Consider the following 16154-nt stretch of genomic DNA (forward strand, 5'->3'; position numbering starts at 1 on the left):
GGGAGAGAAGGAGGTTAGCAAGGCGGCAGCCAACAGACGCCGAGTCAATAGTTAGAAGCCAATGAGGAGAATGGGGGAGGGGTTTTCTTTTTGATTGGCAGCCAGAAGGAGAGGTAGTTACTTCAGGGATAGACTCATGCCTTGCCCAGGCACCCCCCTCCCCATTCCTGTTAAATCCCAGCATAGAGGGGAGGAAAAACAGGGAGTGTTCGTTGATGTTAAAATGTACAGATACAAATTCCATTCAGCTATCATGTTTCTTTTTTTTTTTTATGCGACCACTCCTTATGTCCCCCTCTCCTAGCCACATCATCCTTTACCATGTCCCCAGACACTGATTCTGTCAAGGGCAGGCTCCTGCTCACCCAAATAACTCAACATTCGTTTTGACTATATAGTATCAGAACTATACACAAGGGCCAAAAATTACTCTCTGAAATCTCAATGAGACAGATGCCTTGTTTCCTTGGCAGCTCAGTGTGTAACGAGTTGGTTGGTTAATAAAACCCCCATCACTCACACGAGAGAGAGAGAGAGAGAGAGAGAGAGAGAGAGAGAGAGAGAGAGAGAGAGAGAGAGAGAGAGAGAGAGAGAGAGAGAGAGAGAGAGAGAGAGAGAGAGAGAGAGAGAGAGAGAGAGAGAGAGAGAGAGAGAGAGAGAGAGAGAGAGAGAGAGAGAGAGAGAGAGAGAGAGAGACATGAGGCCCACCCCGTGCACACGTCTATCCCCGCATCCGAAACAGAACAATGTTTTTAATTAACAAAACAAAACAAAAGAACAACCCCCTCCTCTCAGAACAGCCACAGAAAAGAGAGCATCCAAAAAAAACAGATAACGTTAAACAGATAAATGGACAGACGGATAAAGAAAAAAAGGTTATCAATCCAAAACAAACAAAGCAAAATAACTGGAGGAGGGAGTAAGGGGCGGGCTTGTCTCGCATCCACACTGTTGAGTAGGAGAAGCAGGAAGTGATGTCACAACATGGAAGCCAGAGTTAAGAGAACAAACAAAAAATGGGAGCCAGCATTCGAACGTTTTTTTTTTAACTGGTTTTCTCTTTGTTTGTTTTTTTGTTTTTTTTGTTTTTTAGTACCAGGCAGGTCCAGGAAGCTAAATGATGAAATTAGTTTGGTTTGGCTTGGTTTTATTATGGTTGATGAGGTTTCCAGCTGTGGGAGGATGGATTATTTGGCGTTGGTTTATTTTTTGGTTTCCGTTAGAATGGAAGAAAATGCAGCAGCAACCAATGGAAGCATGAAAGAGAGAGAGATAGAGAAAGAGAGAGAGAGGAGAGAGAGAGAGAGAGAAAGAGAGACACTGAGGTAGAAAGGTAGAAGACGGAAATGGGAGGTAGACAGGTAGAGAGTGAAACGGATAGTATCTGAGTTAGTTAGAGAGAGACAGCATTAGAAGTATCAGTGATAGACAGAGACAGGTAGTAGTCGAGGTAGAGAGAGAGTTGGTATCAGAGGTAGAGAGAAACAGGTAGTATCAGAGGTAGAGAGACAGGTAGTAGTAGAGGTAGATAAGAGACAGGTAGTATCAGTGATAGACAGCGACAGGTAGTATCAGAGGTAGATAGGGACAGGTAGTATCAGAGGTAGATAGGGATAGGTAGTATCAGTGATAGACAGAGACAGGTAGTAGTCGAGGTAGAGAGAAACGGGTAGTATCAGAGGTAGAGATGAAAAAAAAAAGGTCGTATCGGAGGTAGAGAGACAGGTAGTAGTAGAGGTAAAGAGAGACGGGTATTATCAGAGGTAGAGAGACAGGTATTATCAGAGGTAGAGAGACAGGTATTATCAGAGGTAGGTGAGTCTGTAGCGGCAGTAGCATGGAGTGCTATCCTACCTGGTCCCCTTCAGGAATCTCCTGCATGGAGAGGAGAGGAGGAGGAGGAGTGGGGGAAGAGTAGAGGAGAACACATCCACAGGACAGAGAGAAAACACGTCAACAGCTACAGCATGGACACAGCTACGTAGCACACACACAAACACAATTGTACTAAAAACACCATTTCTACGTACGCACATACAACACAAGACATGGACACGTGCATAGGTGTGAACATGCACAACGTGAGGGATGTAATTGTAGAGGAGGATATTTTAGCTTTCACTCCTTTTATTTGACAAATAAGAGTTTATGTACAGTACATAAGTGTTGGCAATACAGGGCAGGCAGAGGGACACACCTGAAATCTCAAAACCTATATCTCCAAATATTACCTGAAAGTATTTTGAATATATATTTATATATTTATGCATGCTTGTAGAGCAGCTATTTTCTGCAAAGAGATTTGGTGTAGAGGGAAAAAAAGGAGTGGGCCAAGTATAGAACCCTGGGGAACCCCGATCAATGAACTATACAGGGTTTAAGTCGCTAATCGGTGGGAATGGAAACAATGGGATGTCCAGCAAACGCAGATAATGAGGCCCAACTAAAGTGTGGGGAGTCTAGTAGTTCCCACATCCTCCTCAAAGTCCTATAACATCAACCCCTGAAAAACTTGCAAAATCAAAATTCACAAGTTCTAAATAGCTGGAGAGTGTGTGTGTGTGTGTGTGTGTGTGTGTGTGTGTGTGTGTGTGTGTGTGTGTGTGTGTGTCCACAAGTATGCATGTTGTCTTTCATAACGCCACTGCATGCCTGCTCTGTGTGCCAATGGCAATGAAGGAGAGCTAGCTGCCAGCTGAGCTAATAAAAGTGAATGGCTATGGAGAAATGGCATTTGCATTTCATTGGGCCTTGACAGAATGGAAGACCTTTGGATCAACAGAGAGATTGGGCATGTGCGCGCCGCTAAGTGTCTGCAGATGTGTACGTGCGCAAACACGTGTGATTGCCGTCGTCTGAGAGGAGGCAAACCCTCACTTAAAAAATACTGAAGGAAGACAGAAAATACGGACAAACAGACAGGACACACGGACGGAGGCACAGCCTAAAGCAGGCAGGCACACAAAGACAGACCAATGTTAAGACAGAGGGATGGACAGACAGACAGACGTGACAGAAAAGTAGACAAATGGTATTGCCAGGAGAAAATCATCCAAGGAGCAACTTTAATATTGGTTTACATTTATATTTCCCTTCAGACGATCCAAAAGGGACATGTCAACATCTCCAAAAGAAGATTTCAAAAGAAACAACTTTCTCCTTCGGCTAATCGACAGAGACAGACAGATGCACAGGGAGACAGACGGACAGACATCACACGACACGTAAACAGGACAGAACCACTACAAAGGGAAAAGACACGACAGCGTATACACGGGCGATGATTTGGTAAAGAGAGTCGTCGTCAGCGTATTTGAGCACATGCGCGAATAGACACAACTGCACTCCCTCGTACAACTTCTACAACAATGTATGCAACCTCATATCTAGTTTGTTTGTACTCACCTGAATGACGCCTTCCATCATGCTCACCATCTTGTTGACAATGGCTATGACCTTGTGTGTTCTCTCAGAGGGGGACATGTCTGGCCGGTAGTGGGGGGCCAGGACATAGCGGCAGGCCATGTAGAGGACATAGGTGGGGGACAGCTTGAAGTGCACAGTGGAGCTGTTGGTGTAGTTGATGATGGCTGACAGGAAGGCATCCTCGGCTGCAGACACACAGGCCGTCACAACTTAAGTCAAGGAATACCAATAAGCATGATGACAATTACATGTCATGTTTTTACTTACAACAATGCAGAACAGTCATGAACAAGTCACAGGTTAAATTTCCAACCAACAATTCTTGTCTTTTCAAAGTATCCTAGAGCAAAGACAATGGACCTGTTACTGCTCACTCAGTGGAAGTCTCTCTAGATCAGAGAGCTGTTTAGTAACGATAAAAACTGATAAGTGTTATGTCCATATGGTAAAATGTTTAAATAATATGAAATCGAACCTGGACTGCTCAACGACAAAGGCGGCGCAGTATCTCTACACCACACAGAAACTTGTCAAACATGACTTTAAATGTGTGCTTATTTAATTCATACTGTACTTTGTCCTAACATTAACGGCCACAGAAAAAGTTTCCATATGCAATCTATAGTACAAATCGACTCAAATCGAGTGGCTTACCCGTTAACTGTTTAACAAGTTTATATACATAATTAAATTAAATGTAATATTAATTACAAATGACTTCACAAACTGTTGATCTATATGAACATTCTCCCAACTGATATTCCTTGCTAAAAATGTTAAATACAATGGCTTTGTGACACTTTTATGGTTTAATTTGGATCTCTTCAGCAGAGGTGACCAGACACCACCCGGTGGTTGTCCGTCCACTTCACAAGCAGTCATACATGCAGTACGGCCAGCGTTGATGCCACTAATGCATTGGTGGCCACAATGAAGTGAAGACAACTGTATGTACATGGAAAGGTTAGTCATATTTGCATTATACAGACACAAAATTTAGTTGCTTGTCCTCACTGACACATGCTCTCACGACATGAGGGTTGAACCATATTCCATTCATAACCCAGCCTCATAAGTGTGTGTGTGTGTGTGTGTGTGTGTGTGTGTGTGTGTGTGTGTGTGTGTGTGTGTGTGTGTGTGTGTGTGTGTGTGTGTGTGTGTGTGTGTGTGTGTGTGTGTGTGAATGAGAATCAGATGTGTGTCATGATAGCATTGTCCTCGCCCGCTCTTCCTGCTACTCATACAGCATGTGTGTGGCCTCTCCCGCTGCATTGTGGGACATGGGTACGAGGAACCAAAACCCTCCATGGGCTGACAAAACAGATGAGCTCACGCTACTGAAAATATACAGCGAGTGCACAATGACAGGCGCACGCGTGCACACACACAAACACGCTCCAAATGCACCAAGTGACCCAGGCTCAATTCACTTAAGTCCACAAACAATGGTGTGTGTACAGACAAGGGCCTGGAAGGCAGTGCAAACAATCCAGAGACTTCAAGAAATAAAGAAAGGAGCTGAAGAGGGGAGGGGAGAGAGTGAGAGGGGTGTAGACAACATCAGATGATGGATGGAGAGGAGATAGAAAATGAGTGGTGGCATAGAGGACGGGGTCAATTACAATAGGGTTGATTTTACATTGGAGCTATCTGTGTATGTGTACATTGATACCACATACCCTATGTGGTAACTATATAAATATACCCATATCTATGTCTCACGCACTTGTGTGCACCCAATCTGTCTTTTTTTGTGGGTACATACTGTATGTGGATAGTATATTATATATATATTTTTTTTTAGATATTTTTGGGGCTTTTTCTGCCTTTATTGATAGGATAGTAGGCTGACAGGAAATGGGGAGAGAGATGGGGGGGTGACATACAGCAAAGGTCATCGGGATCGGGAGTCGAACCCGCGACACGCCGTCAAGCTGGATTACCAGCATATATGGTATGCGCCTGGACTGCTAGGCCAGCGGACGCCCCAGTATATTATTTTTTAGTAGTATTAAAGACATGCATAATTAGGGCTAGGCAATAGATTTAATTATTCACGTGTCACACGTGACTCATACCGCCCACTCAAGGTAAAATGCACGTTACCACACATACTCTAAAGTCTAGCTCTGACCTTTAAAAGGCACAAATAGTGTTAGTGCTGTTTGTCTCTAGGGCAGTGTGGTCAATTGAGGTCAGCGCTGTCTGAGTGGTGGTCTTCAGTGATGAAAGCAGAGTGGAGATAATTAAGGCTGTAACCAGTCAAATCAAACACTGGATGGATTGGAGGGACTGATCAATAGTTTCCAACTATGGATTGACTCACATAAAGATACTGATGTGGTCTTTCAAAGATAATTCTAGAGGAGAAAAACTGAGGAGCGCAATGTCATACGATCGAAATGTTATTCAACATTACATTTTAACAAGCACCCAAGGATTGTTTTTTAACACATTGACTGCCAGAGTTTATTCCAAATTTACCCCCTTGACTGCCAGCGATTTGCGTGTTTTTTTGTTTTCTCTATTTTCATGCATTTAAGTGCATTTAAGTTTCTCCGGCCATGATTTTGAACACATACGACGATCGACCAGCAGAGCGCAGCAAAATGACACCCTCGATGACTCGCTGACTCGCCCCCCCCCTCCCTCCAGGCTCAAACAGTGAAAACAACATGAACCGGATGTGATTGTCTTCGACAATCTCTGATCGGCTTGTGATACGATGTGATACACGACGACGATGCCTGATCGTCACTCGGACCAAAGAAAATAAAAGGGGAGCTCTCCCTTTGTATTTTATAGCGTGTGAAAAAAAGTTTTTCTCTATTCTGGACGAAAATGACCGGAGAAAAACAATGTGACCCGGAAACGATTTTTTTTTTTTACATCCAGCTTCGGGTGAGTGTGACGTATCTGGAAAACGAAAGTGATGATGAAAATTAAACAGACCCGCGCGATCACAGATGAAACCAATGAAAATACCTAATATCGAGTTAACTCGATCTAGGCAGTCGAGCGCTGGATTACTAATATCGAGTTAACTCGATCTAGGCAGTCGATGTGTTAACTAGTTACTGTAACTATTTTTGCAACTGAAAGGGGGTATCTTTCCTGTCTCTGCATACAGTCCATTAGAAATGTTCAAGAGATCAACAAATGTTTTTTAGCAAGTTGAGGACTGTGTGTGAACAGACCCAGCGGAGCTGTTGGTGTAGTTGATGATGGCTGACAGGAAGGCATCATCGGCTGCCTCGGTTGTGACGACACAGGTCGTCACAACTTCAAGGAGTCAAGGAATACCAATACGCATGATGACAATTACATGTCATGTTTCTACTTACAACGCACAACAGTCCAACCAACAATTTGTCTTTTCAAAGTGTCCTAGAACAAAGACACTGGAGGTCTCTCTAGATTTAGAGAGCCCAGAGCCGAGCTCATGCCTCCTTCAATGCATGAGAGCCAACTAGCCTTCTTATCACCCGACAGGGGGGATTTTTTTGCAAATAATTGTGCCCTCCCTTTTTACACTTTCTGTAAAATGAATAACCTGGATTTTACTGTGCACTGACAGTAGCTATGTTATGTACAGTATGGCAGTGATTAATTTAGCAAACACATACAGTAACCAAGCAAGGCCCTGCATCACACCTGCAGTTAAATTACTATTACCGAGCAAATGAGTGAAAAAAAGAGGAGGGGGGGGGGGCTGTATTCAGAGGGAGAGAAATTCTTGTGGGGATGAGAAAGAATGCAGGAGAGAAATAACATAACATAGTGACAGTACGGTAAAACCAGTAGTAGACAAATAGACCGCAAAATACTATGCGAAGGAACAAAGCTGTTGGCCATACTTACAGTTGTCTCTGAACTCGATGCTGGCAGGCAGCGTCAGCTCGGGCCCAGAACCCTCCTGGGACCTGCAGGAGGACAGCACAATCCGTGGTGAGGATCGGGAGGACGAGGACTGAAGGGGAAGGTGTGAGTGCAGGAGTAGGTGGTTTTTGGTCAACCAGTGAAGCAGGTCTGCGTTCAGCCCGCTGTCCGCAGACGCCCGTCGCTCTAACGGATGAACCCGCACCTGCCTGTACACCATACTGTGTGCGTGTGTGTGTGTGTGTGTGTGTGTGTGTGTGTCAAAGAATAACTACTGGCCACAGTCTACCTGAGGTACAGTGTTGAGTGTATTAGCAAAGTATAGGAATGACAGTGTTCGTGTGTGTGTGTGTGTGTGTGTGTGTGTGTGTGTGTGTGTGTGTGTGTGTGTGTGTGTACATTATTGATGTGGAGGCTGTGCACAGAGAATGGTGGTCGGTCTCTGATTACCCCTCAGCTCACAAGGCCTAACTGATGATCGGGTAACAAGGTGGGTGGCACGTACAGTAGTGTACTGCTTGTGAGTGAGTGAGTGAGTGAGTGAGTGAGTGAGTGAGCGCGTGTGTGCGTGTGCATGTTTATGTGATGATTAGACGATGACGTTTCTGAACGTCATAGGTCATAGGTGGAACGTTCCTTAAAGGAACAAACATCCCAAAGGATATTTTCCAGAGTGTTTAATGTGACGTTTAACAGATTGTGTCATGTAAAAATGTCAACCACACAGATGTTAAATTCCCAAACTTTCATATACAACTCATAAACACTTCAGTGCTCTGATACTGTGTGTGTGTGTGTGTGTGTGTGTGTGTCTCAGACCTGCCATCCTGCTGCTCTCCTCTGATCATGGGTTTGACCATGCCTCTCTCGCTGCCATTGGCTCGTTCCATCTCCAGCTTCCCTGAGCTCTACACACACACAGAGTAAAGAAAGTCACGTATGTATATTCCTCTATATTCAACAGTAATGTTTCAATCATTCCAAACATTTAACGCATCAATCAGTACAAATTACAGTTAGTTATACATTTGAGCGTGCGTGTTTTACCTTGCTGGTGGGCAGGGCTGCCCCACTGTGGATGTCTCCGTGAAGATCAAAGGTGGTTTCTGGTACGCTCCTGTAGGAGATGGAAATAAGGAGAAAGAGGGAGAAGGACAGATTCTAGCTCAGCAGACGTCATTATGGAGCACGACAAGAAATTAAATGTAATCTAGACTGCCATGCTTATAGACAAAGACAGACATTTCTCTAAGAGGAGAGCTGGATTTGCAACACTGTACAGTAAATGAATGCTGCACCACTTTCTTACACACACACACACACGCGCGCAATTACCGGTACGCACCACTCTCATCAGATAGACTAAGCATGCCAGTGGTAACAAGGAATGACAGGACACTATAGACAGTGGGGAGAGTTGTCTATTTGTAAGAGGGATTGTTTTTCAAGAGGCTTTCGTTTCTCACATACCCTGTGACAAAAGGACACAGATGTCACACACGCGCACACACACAATTCCTGCTCTCCCCTGCAGCGAATGGCACCCATTGACTACATTTATTGTAGCTGACTATAGGCTGAATTACAGAGACAAAAATCGATACACTACCAATGAGCTTTTCCAATACAATGGGTCAATCAAACATTGGGTTAAATGGACCAGGGGTGAATACCAAGAATTGTCCAGCAGTGAACTGTATAACTTGAGTTGGAAAGCATGATCTAGTCCGTTCAAATCAACATTCTTGGATGGTCAGATAGGGTTGAGTCCAGTTTCGTGTGTACTGCTGGGCTAGCTTCCATAACCACATAATGATGCAATGATACCTTTACCATTCTTATTTACTATGTCATGCTATGTGAATTTATAGAGTTTCAGGTGTTAGATAATCACACAACTGGAATTGGTTCAGGATAAACACGGCAGTAGTGAAGTAAACATTATAGACCCCTTAACAGACGACGTCACACTGATAAGAACCAGTATGCGTGCAACCAGTATGCGCTACATGAAACCCATTCTATCAGGTCTCGCTAGGACGCGCCTCACTAGCCAACACACAAGAGGGGGTTGGGATGTGCTGAAACCATAGACTGTATAAATGAGATGGACAAACCCCCTCCGCTGCTTTCTACAGACCGAAAATGAAGCCTTTGCTGCAAGACCTGTAGGTCCGCCATCTTTCAATACGCGTCAGAATGAGTTCAGACCATTATTGGTTGGGTAACTTGTCAATCAAGAGCGGGGGGCGGGGAATGAATGCTATTGGTTGTGTAGCGTGTCAATCAAATCATCCCACCCCTCCTAGAGAATAGCCTACTTTATCGTCAATTTTATAATAAATAGAACCATAATTTAGCAAAACGCATATCCTGATGATTGAAAGGAGACTTTAAACTAGCGACTGGAAGCATATAGAATTTATGACAATTTTTATTACAGTAAGAAAATCTAGTCTAAAGTTTGTCAAAAAACCCATTCACTTGCGCTAAAATAAATTCTTTCTTAACTCACAGGTCGGCGCAGGGTAAAACAGCGCCACTCTGGCCATTTTGTCGGCCTCATCGTAAATATCTCAGCCTTGCCCCTTGGCTGAACCTAGCGCACCCCGAAACAACAGGTTGGAAATTGATTGCGTGAAACAATCACCTGCGCATCCAGTCTCAATGTTAGTAAACAATTAATTGGTCTATAGCGATTCCATAATCACCATTTTATTTTGTACATTTTATTACCATGCCTGAAAGTAGTGCTGTGGACCAAAATGTTTATGTAAATATGATTAATTCAACCTGACATAACTTAATTCTCTCCAACAGGCCGAAGGCGTGGCTGAGACTATGTTTTGCACTCCGTCCGACGTCCGTCCTTCCGTCCGTCTGTCCGTGAACAGCTAATCTCCTTATGTGTGTAAGTTTGTGTTTTTATTAACTGACCGTGAATGTAACTTGTGTTACTGCTGAAATAATGTGCCAACGTCAGAAGAGCAGGTTTGATTTTACGTTTTCTGCCATCTGTATACATGTCAAGCCTAATGATATACAGCACAATATATTTGGTCTGTTGTTTCAAAATAGCAACAGTCAGAAATATCAGCCTACAATTATCCCCCCAAATATGGATTTAAAGAGGAGTGTTTTGGTGTTAGTCCATAACATTAGACAGACTGCTGTGTTGGGGTGGAGTAGCATGGTTCACTCAATGTGCCAGCCCAAAGATGGCTGCTCCAACTTCTCTGTCACACACAGACACATTTGGGAGGCTTCCCTTCAATTCCCTGTCTTTCTCTTTCTCCTTCATTTCAAATTTCTGCTGTCCTTCAGTTCATTCCACATTTATCCTGTTCCATTCCAACTATTATGGCTTGTTTCTCTACCACTACTGCTTTCTCTTTCCGACTACTGCTATCTTTCTACGCTCGGTTACTCTCCCGCCCTCTTTCCCACACTCTCTGCTTCCCTTTTCTCTCTCTCTCTCTCTCTCTCTCATGTATAATCCATAGTGTGGTGAGGACATGCTAGTTTTAACGCTGGATTATGGCACTGTGCCACTAAACAAATTCAATAAATAAATGGAGGCAAATGACAAAACCAATCGATGAATGGAGTGTAGAGACGGCCTAGCGCTTTACCACAACAGCCTGGAGGTCAAATCACAGGCTATGACGAATAATCAAATTGGTCAAGAAATATCTAAAACGGATCTCAATCTAAAACTGTCATGGCCAAGGCCTAATTCACACACACATATAAACAGTGAATTGACATATTTCTCATTTGCTGTGTTTTTTCTAAACAGCATTTTTTTTTACCCACAAAAATCAATGGTCTCAAACTGACGTTACGACTCTGTTTCGCCTACCAAAACCATTCAGAAATATCTACCGTTTCAGCCGCTGCTGGTCTATGAAAGAATTACTTACGAAACAGTGCGAGTACCCACTTCTCAGGTTCTCTCATTTGCCAGGGTCCATGTGATTATAAAGTGGTGGGTCCTTGCTGACAGCGTAGGAGTTCTTTAGCGCACGCAGGAACACCGGAGGCTCCCAGGATCGTACAACACGTTCACATCTCTCTTTCCTATGTCTTGTCTAGTTCGCCCTGTTCAGTCTACTGTATGGGACGGAGCCCCGTCACTCTCAGTCACACCACAGTCAGCCAGTGACATGCTCTGAGTGTGTGTGTGTGTGTGTGTGTGTGTGTGTGTGTGTGTGTGTGTGTGTGTGTGTGTGTGTGTGTGTGTGTGTGTGTGTGTGTGTGTGTGTGAGTGAGAGAGGACACACCCCAGACCATGCTGATCAGATTAGAGGGCCTTGGTTCTTGAAAGCCATAACCCCAAACCTCCTCTCTTCTCCTTCCCTCTCTCCCTTCTTTTCTCCTCTCTGCCTAACCCTCAAACCTCTTCTCTTCTTCTATCCCTCCCCCTCTCTCTTCTCCAAGTTGCTTCCAGCAACATCCCCAATTCTGCCCGTCTCTCTTCTTCTCTCCTTTTATACAGCCTAATCCTTCTAAAAGAAACCACCGTCTCCATTTCTACCTGTCCTGGTTTGCCCCACTGGAAATGAGAACTACAGTATCTCTGATAGACGCGCGCGCACAAGCACACACACACACACACACACACACACACACACACACACACACACACACACACACACACACACACACACACACACACAGATGAATCAGCTTTAAACAGCTCTTCATTCTAATATAACCTAACCACACACTTCCCGTCATCATTATGGGGATATGTGCTTGTGCATGTGTTGTTCAACCACTATGGATCTGTCCATTGTCATCTTTAATACTGCCTACTTGCACAGCAAATTACTACGTGAAAATGGACCCTTATGTGAGCAGCGATGAAATAGAACTTAAATGTACTAATGCAGTACTGTATTTGTATTAATAAATAAAAAGGCTCAAATGCAAAATGGTAAAAAATCAAAAGATTTGCACACAGTAAAATCAGTTAATTTATCAATTTGTATCTCTGAGAGTGTACTGTACAAATGGACCCATAACACTCTAATGTGCACAACAGCCACAGTGACGACAAATGTTCTGTCTGCTGCCTCTTTCCAGTCACTGGTTGAAGCATGAACCTCACACACAGCCACAACTCTACACACACACACACACACACACAGAGAACACTCCCGACCACGCACACACACACACCGACCTCTACCACACACTTCAAAGGCACACACACACCCAAACCTACCCACCGATCCGCAAAACACACACATGCCCCTCCCTCTCACCCAGACTTATGTCTCCCTCTCATCATGGAGGAGGGGTCTCTCTTGCCCCCCTGGTCGTACGCGGGGTCCACGAACTTGAAGACGTGGGCGGAGCCAAACTGGAGGGTGGAGCCTGAGCGCAGCACCGTCGTCTCCGTGACACGCTGGCCGTCCACGAAGGTATCCGCGTCCTGACCGCGGGGTGTCACGGTGACCAGGCCCTCGCTGTGCATCAGGTTACAGTGGTGGGGCAGGATGCCGGGGCCAAACAGCTGCATAGACACACACAGTAATAGTTAATGAGATGAAAAGATGAAAAATTTGAGAAGGAACTTTATTCATCCCGGAGGTCAAATTCGATTGCTACAGTAGCTTCTATCAGAATACAGATACAGGATGTAAATGAGAGTACCTGCAAGTCATTGCTTATATACTGTGTGTATGTGCAAGTACATTTCCATAATGGATAAAACAGTGCAACCTATTCTGTACATATCTTCTATATATCCGAGTGTACAAATGTAACGAAATGGGTCTATTTGGTTATATTTGTACAGTTGCAAAAAGATAACAATGAGAACTTAATGGTGTAGCAACCAAGGTATATACTGTAAATACACTGTAATGTGATCACATGTCAGTATATTGGTATTGGACATGCAATTTATTTTCTGAAATAAATTAATGAATGAATAAGACAACATTTAAAATGCTAATGTCAGTGTCAAAAGTAATGACCTGGCAGGGATACAGAATGTCTTATATTTACTACCAGTAAGGACACTATTATGCCCAAAAGTACTTTGAGGGATACGCTGGACATTGCAAAGTGGTTCTGGCTAAAAGCAAACAGATTCATCGAATTAAGTGAAGTAAAGCTACCTGGATTGCTCCGTCATCTGTGCAGTCGGAGCCCACCTCTGTGATACTGTGCTGGAGACGGTACAACTTTGGTTTATCCCGAGAGTCTGATCCATCTACACACACACACACACACACACACACACACAGTATATACTGTAATCAGTACTCGGTAGATTCTGACAGACAAACACAAGTACACACATGCTCAAACGAACATTCAGACAGGTGTTCTCTCTTTATCTAACACACTCACAGTTACACTTACAGACACACACACACACACACACACACACACACACACACACACACACACACACACACACACACACACACACACACACACACACACACACACACACACACACACACACACACACACACACACACAGAGTTGGGCACATCTCGTAAATTCTTTAAAAGCTATCCGTTGATTCAACAGTATGGATAGATGGAATTGAAACATAATACATCAGATGATTGGTATACATGAAGTGGACTTAACAGAGGTTGGAAGGGAACTGGGATGTCTTGATTGCTCATTAGTACTAGATTGCTCATTAGTAAACATTTGTTTAGTAAAAAGCAAAGCAGCAGATTAGTTTACAAAAGAGGAAAGAAGTTTAAAACCCAAACACCAGTGATTTTGAAAGATACTTCAAATACGTACTAAGACTATATTCAGCATATGACCCTCTAAAAACATAAATCTAGGTCTAGAGGGATGCTAGAGAGGTGCCATTGGTAGCTATCTGATAGCTGGAAGCATAAACATAAGGCTTGCTAACGCAAGGCTTGGTGGACTTAAATGACCAAAACAGTGGTTTGCATTATGTGTAGCCCAGTGACGACAGATGACAGCATACTTCATAAGTCCATTTTTTTCCCGGCTTACCAAAACCAAACAGGTTCTCTGAGGACCAATTTGTTTTATACTTGATGCAGCTCCGCTTTGAGTGATTAACATATACAGTGCTGGAAGAGTGACCCCCGCCACGCAATTAGACATATTTTCCTCATTTTTAGCACAGACAGTGTATAGAGTGTGTGCTATCTCTGGTTGTGTTTGTAGTCGCTCAGACAGGGATTATAGAGGTTTGCGTACGCTAAACTCCTCAACCAACCTTTCTTCAAAACTGTCCAAGTTATGTTGCTGGCGGATTGTAGAACTGAAGCAATATAAATCCTGAGCACCTTGAGTTTCTGACCAATCCCACTCAACGTTAACCTGACTCCGCCAGATGGAATCCCTTTTTCAAGTTACTTGGCAGGTGATTGGATGGGACCGTCTGTCTATCACCGGCTGGGCGTGCTAACTCCAACCAATCATATTGACTACTATTGTCTACATGACGTATAGTAGCTGTGCAACTTAGCAGGCATGATGAATAGTGAAAGAACTACTGTACATGGAACAGGCGCTTCTCAATGAAGCAAAAGTAAACTTATGAACTCAATACTGCCCCATCTGGCGGAGTCAGGTTAACTCAACGTTCGCATTGGTGTCTAATCTGCAGTCGTGTCAGCTAGTCAGCTAGTTAGAAAATCTTGGAGTTGCAAGAACTAAGAACTAAGAAATCAAGTTCGGCAAGGTAATGTGTTTGTTTGCCTTCTCCCCAATTACATATTTTTAGCCGCATGCTGAAAGCTGGCGGCTCTACAGACAGACTAAGACCTAGTCCGACACCCAAGCGACACCTGAGTGACACCTAAGTGTCATTGGCTGTCCTGGCTGTCCTTCACTCCTTTAAGCCAATGGCGACACGAATGGGGAGACGGCCCGCCCCCCGCAGTAACCCTGCTCCGCTGCCTCCCCTCATTCACAGACAGTGCAACTTTTACTGCAGCTTCAGGCAGGAGGGTTAGCCTAAATGCTAGCGTGCTTCATTAGACCTAGTCTCGCGTAGCCAGACCCCACAGAAAATGAAAAACAGCGACCTCTGTTTTCTGATATTATCTGTGGGGTCTGGCGGGAGGAAAATGGAAGACCAGTGCGCAGGGAAACTCCGGTTTCATGTCTGCCTTCAGCGCATCTCTTCCGGTTGGTGCGACTACGTTTTCATTCCCACTAACAATATTTCTACACGGAACACTAACACCACTTCTCCCAGAGAACATGGATGGTTTTGGTTATAAGCCCACTTGTTTCTATGATGAAAGAGTGAGTTAAAATGTGAATATCTTTCCGTGGTTTTGTCCGCTCCGAGGACGCTATTGTTAAATTAGTTTCAGCTAGTTTCGAGGGGGGATGGGTGGATGGACACGTGAATCCCGCCCACTACATTTGATTGGGTAAAGCGCGGCCCGCTTCCTGATCTGAAGTCACGCCCACTTGTAGCCAATGCGCACACGTTATGACGAACCCCTCCGACAGATTCCACCGCAGGGCAGAATCTGTTCTTGAGAGATTACATTAGACCTAGTTTGGCTATTACGTTATTATTTGGCCATGTTCACACTGACTTCAATCTTAGCTATTGTTGGGAAGACCCGTGTGGTGTCACAAAATGTTGCCACCACTTATATAAAAAACATTAGAGCGTTTAGCATCGCAGATTCTGTGACGCTAAATGTTGCCAGGTTTGGCGAGAGAAACAAGCAATCCAAAAAACAAGTAATCAGGTCTATGAAAAGATTGGGGCAAAAAAAGCCTGCCGCATGCGGCTTTATTATGACTTTCGTCATTTCTTGTTTTGTCCTTATTACCTCGCCGTACTTTGTTTCAGCAAGAAGTATGCT

At 44.0% G+C, this 16154-nt stretch overlaps 1 protein-coding gene across 6 annotated transcripts in view; it reads right to left on the reverse strand.

Annotated features, from left to right (window-relative positions):
• afdna (afadin, adherens junction formation factor a) overlaps positions 1-16154 on the reverse strand; it is a 115135-nt gene that overhangs the window by 46876 nt on the left and 52105 nt on the right. For 4 of the 6 annotated variants that reach the window (XM_084081668.1, XM_084081671.1, XM_084081670.1 and 1 more), the window contains exons 9-15: positions 13437-13531; positions 12576-12826; positions 8353-8422; positions 8125-8213; positions 7288-7349; positions 3406-3611; positions 1855-1875 (exon numbers count right to left, since the gene is read on the reverse strand). In XM_084081668.1, the coding sequence (XP_083937794.1) occupies positions 1855-1875; positions 3406-3611; positions 7288-7349; positions 8125-8213; positions 8353-8422; positions 12576-12826; positions 13437-13531 (794 nt within the window). The remainder of the gene's footprint in view (positions 1-1854; positions 1876-3405; positions 3612-7287; positions 7350-8124; positions 8214-8352; positions 8423-12575; positions 12827-13436; positions 13532-16154) is intronic. The other 2 variants (XM_084081672.1, XM_084081669.1) reach the window with 1 other exon arrangement.

This window comes from Gymnoscopelus microlampas (genome assembly GCF_963454915.1).
Source record: "Gymnoscopelus microlampas genome assembly, chromosome: 16".
NCBI lineage: Eukaryota > Metazoa > Chordata > Actinopteri > Myctophiformes > Myctophidae > Gymnoscopelus > Gymnoscopelus microlampas.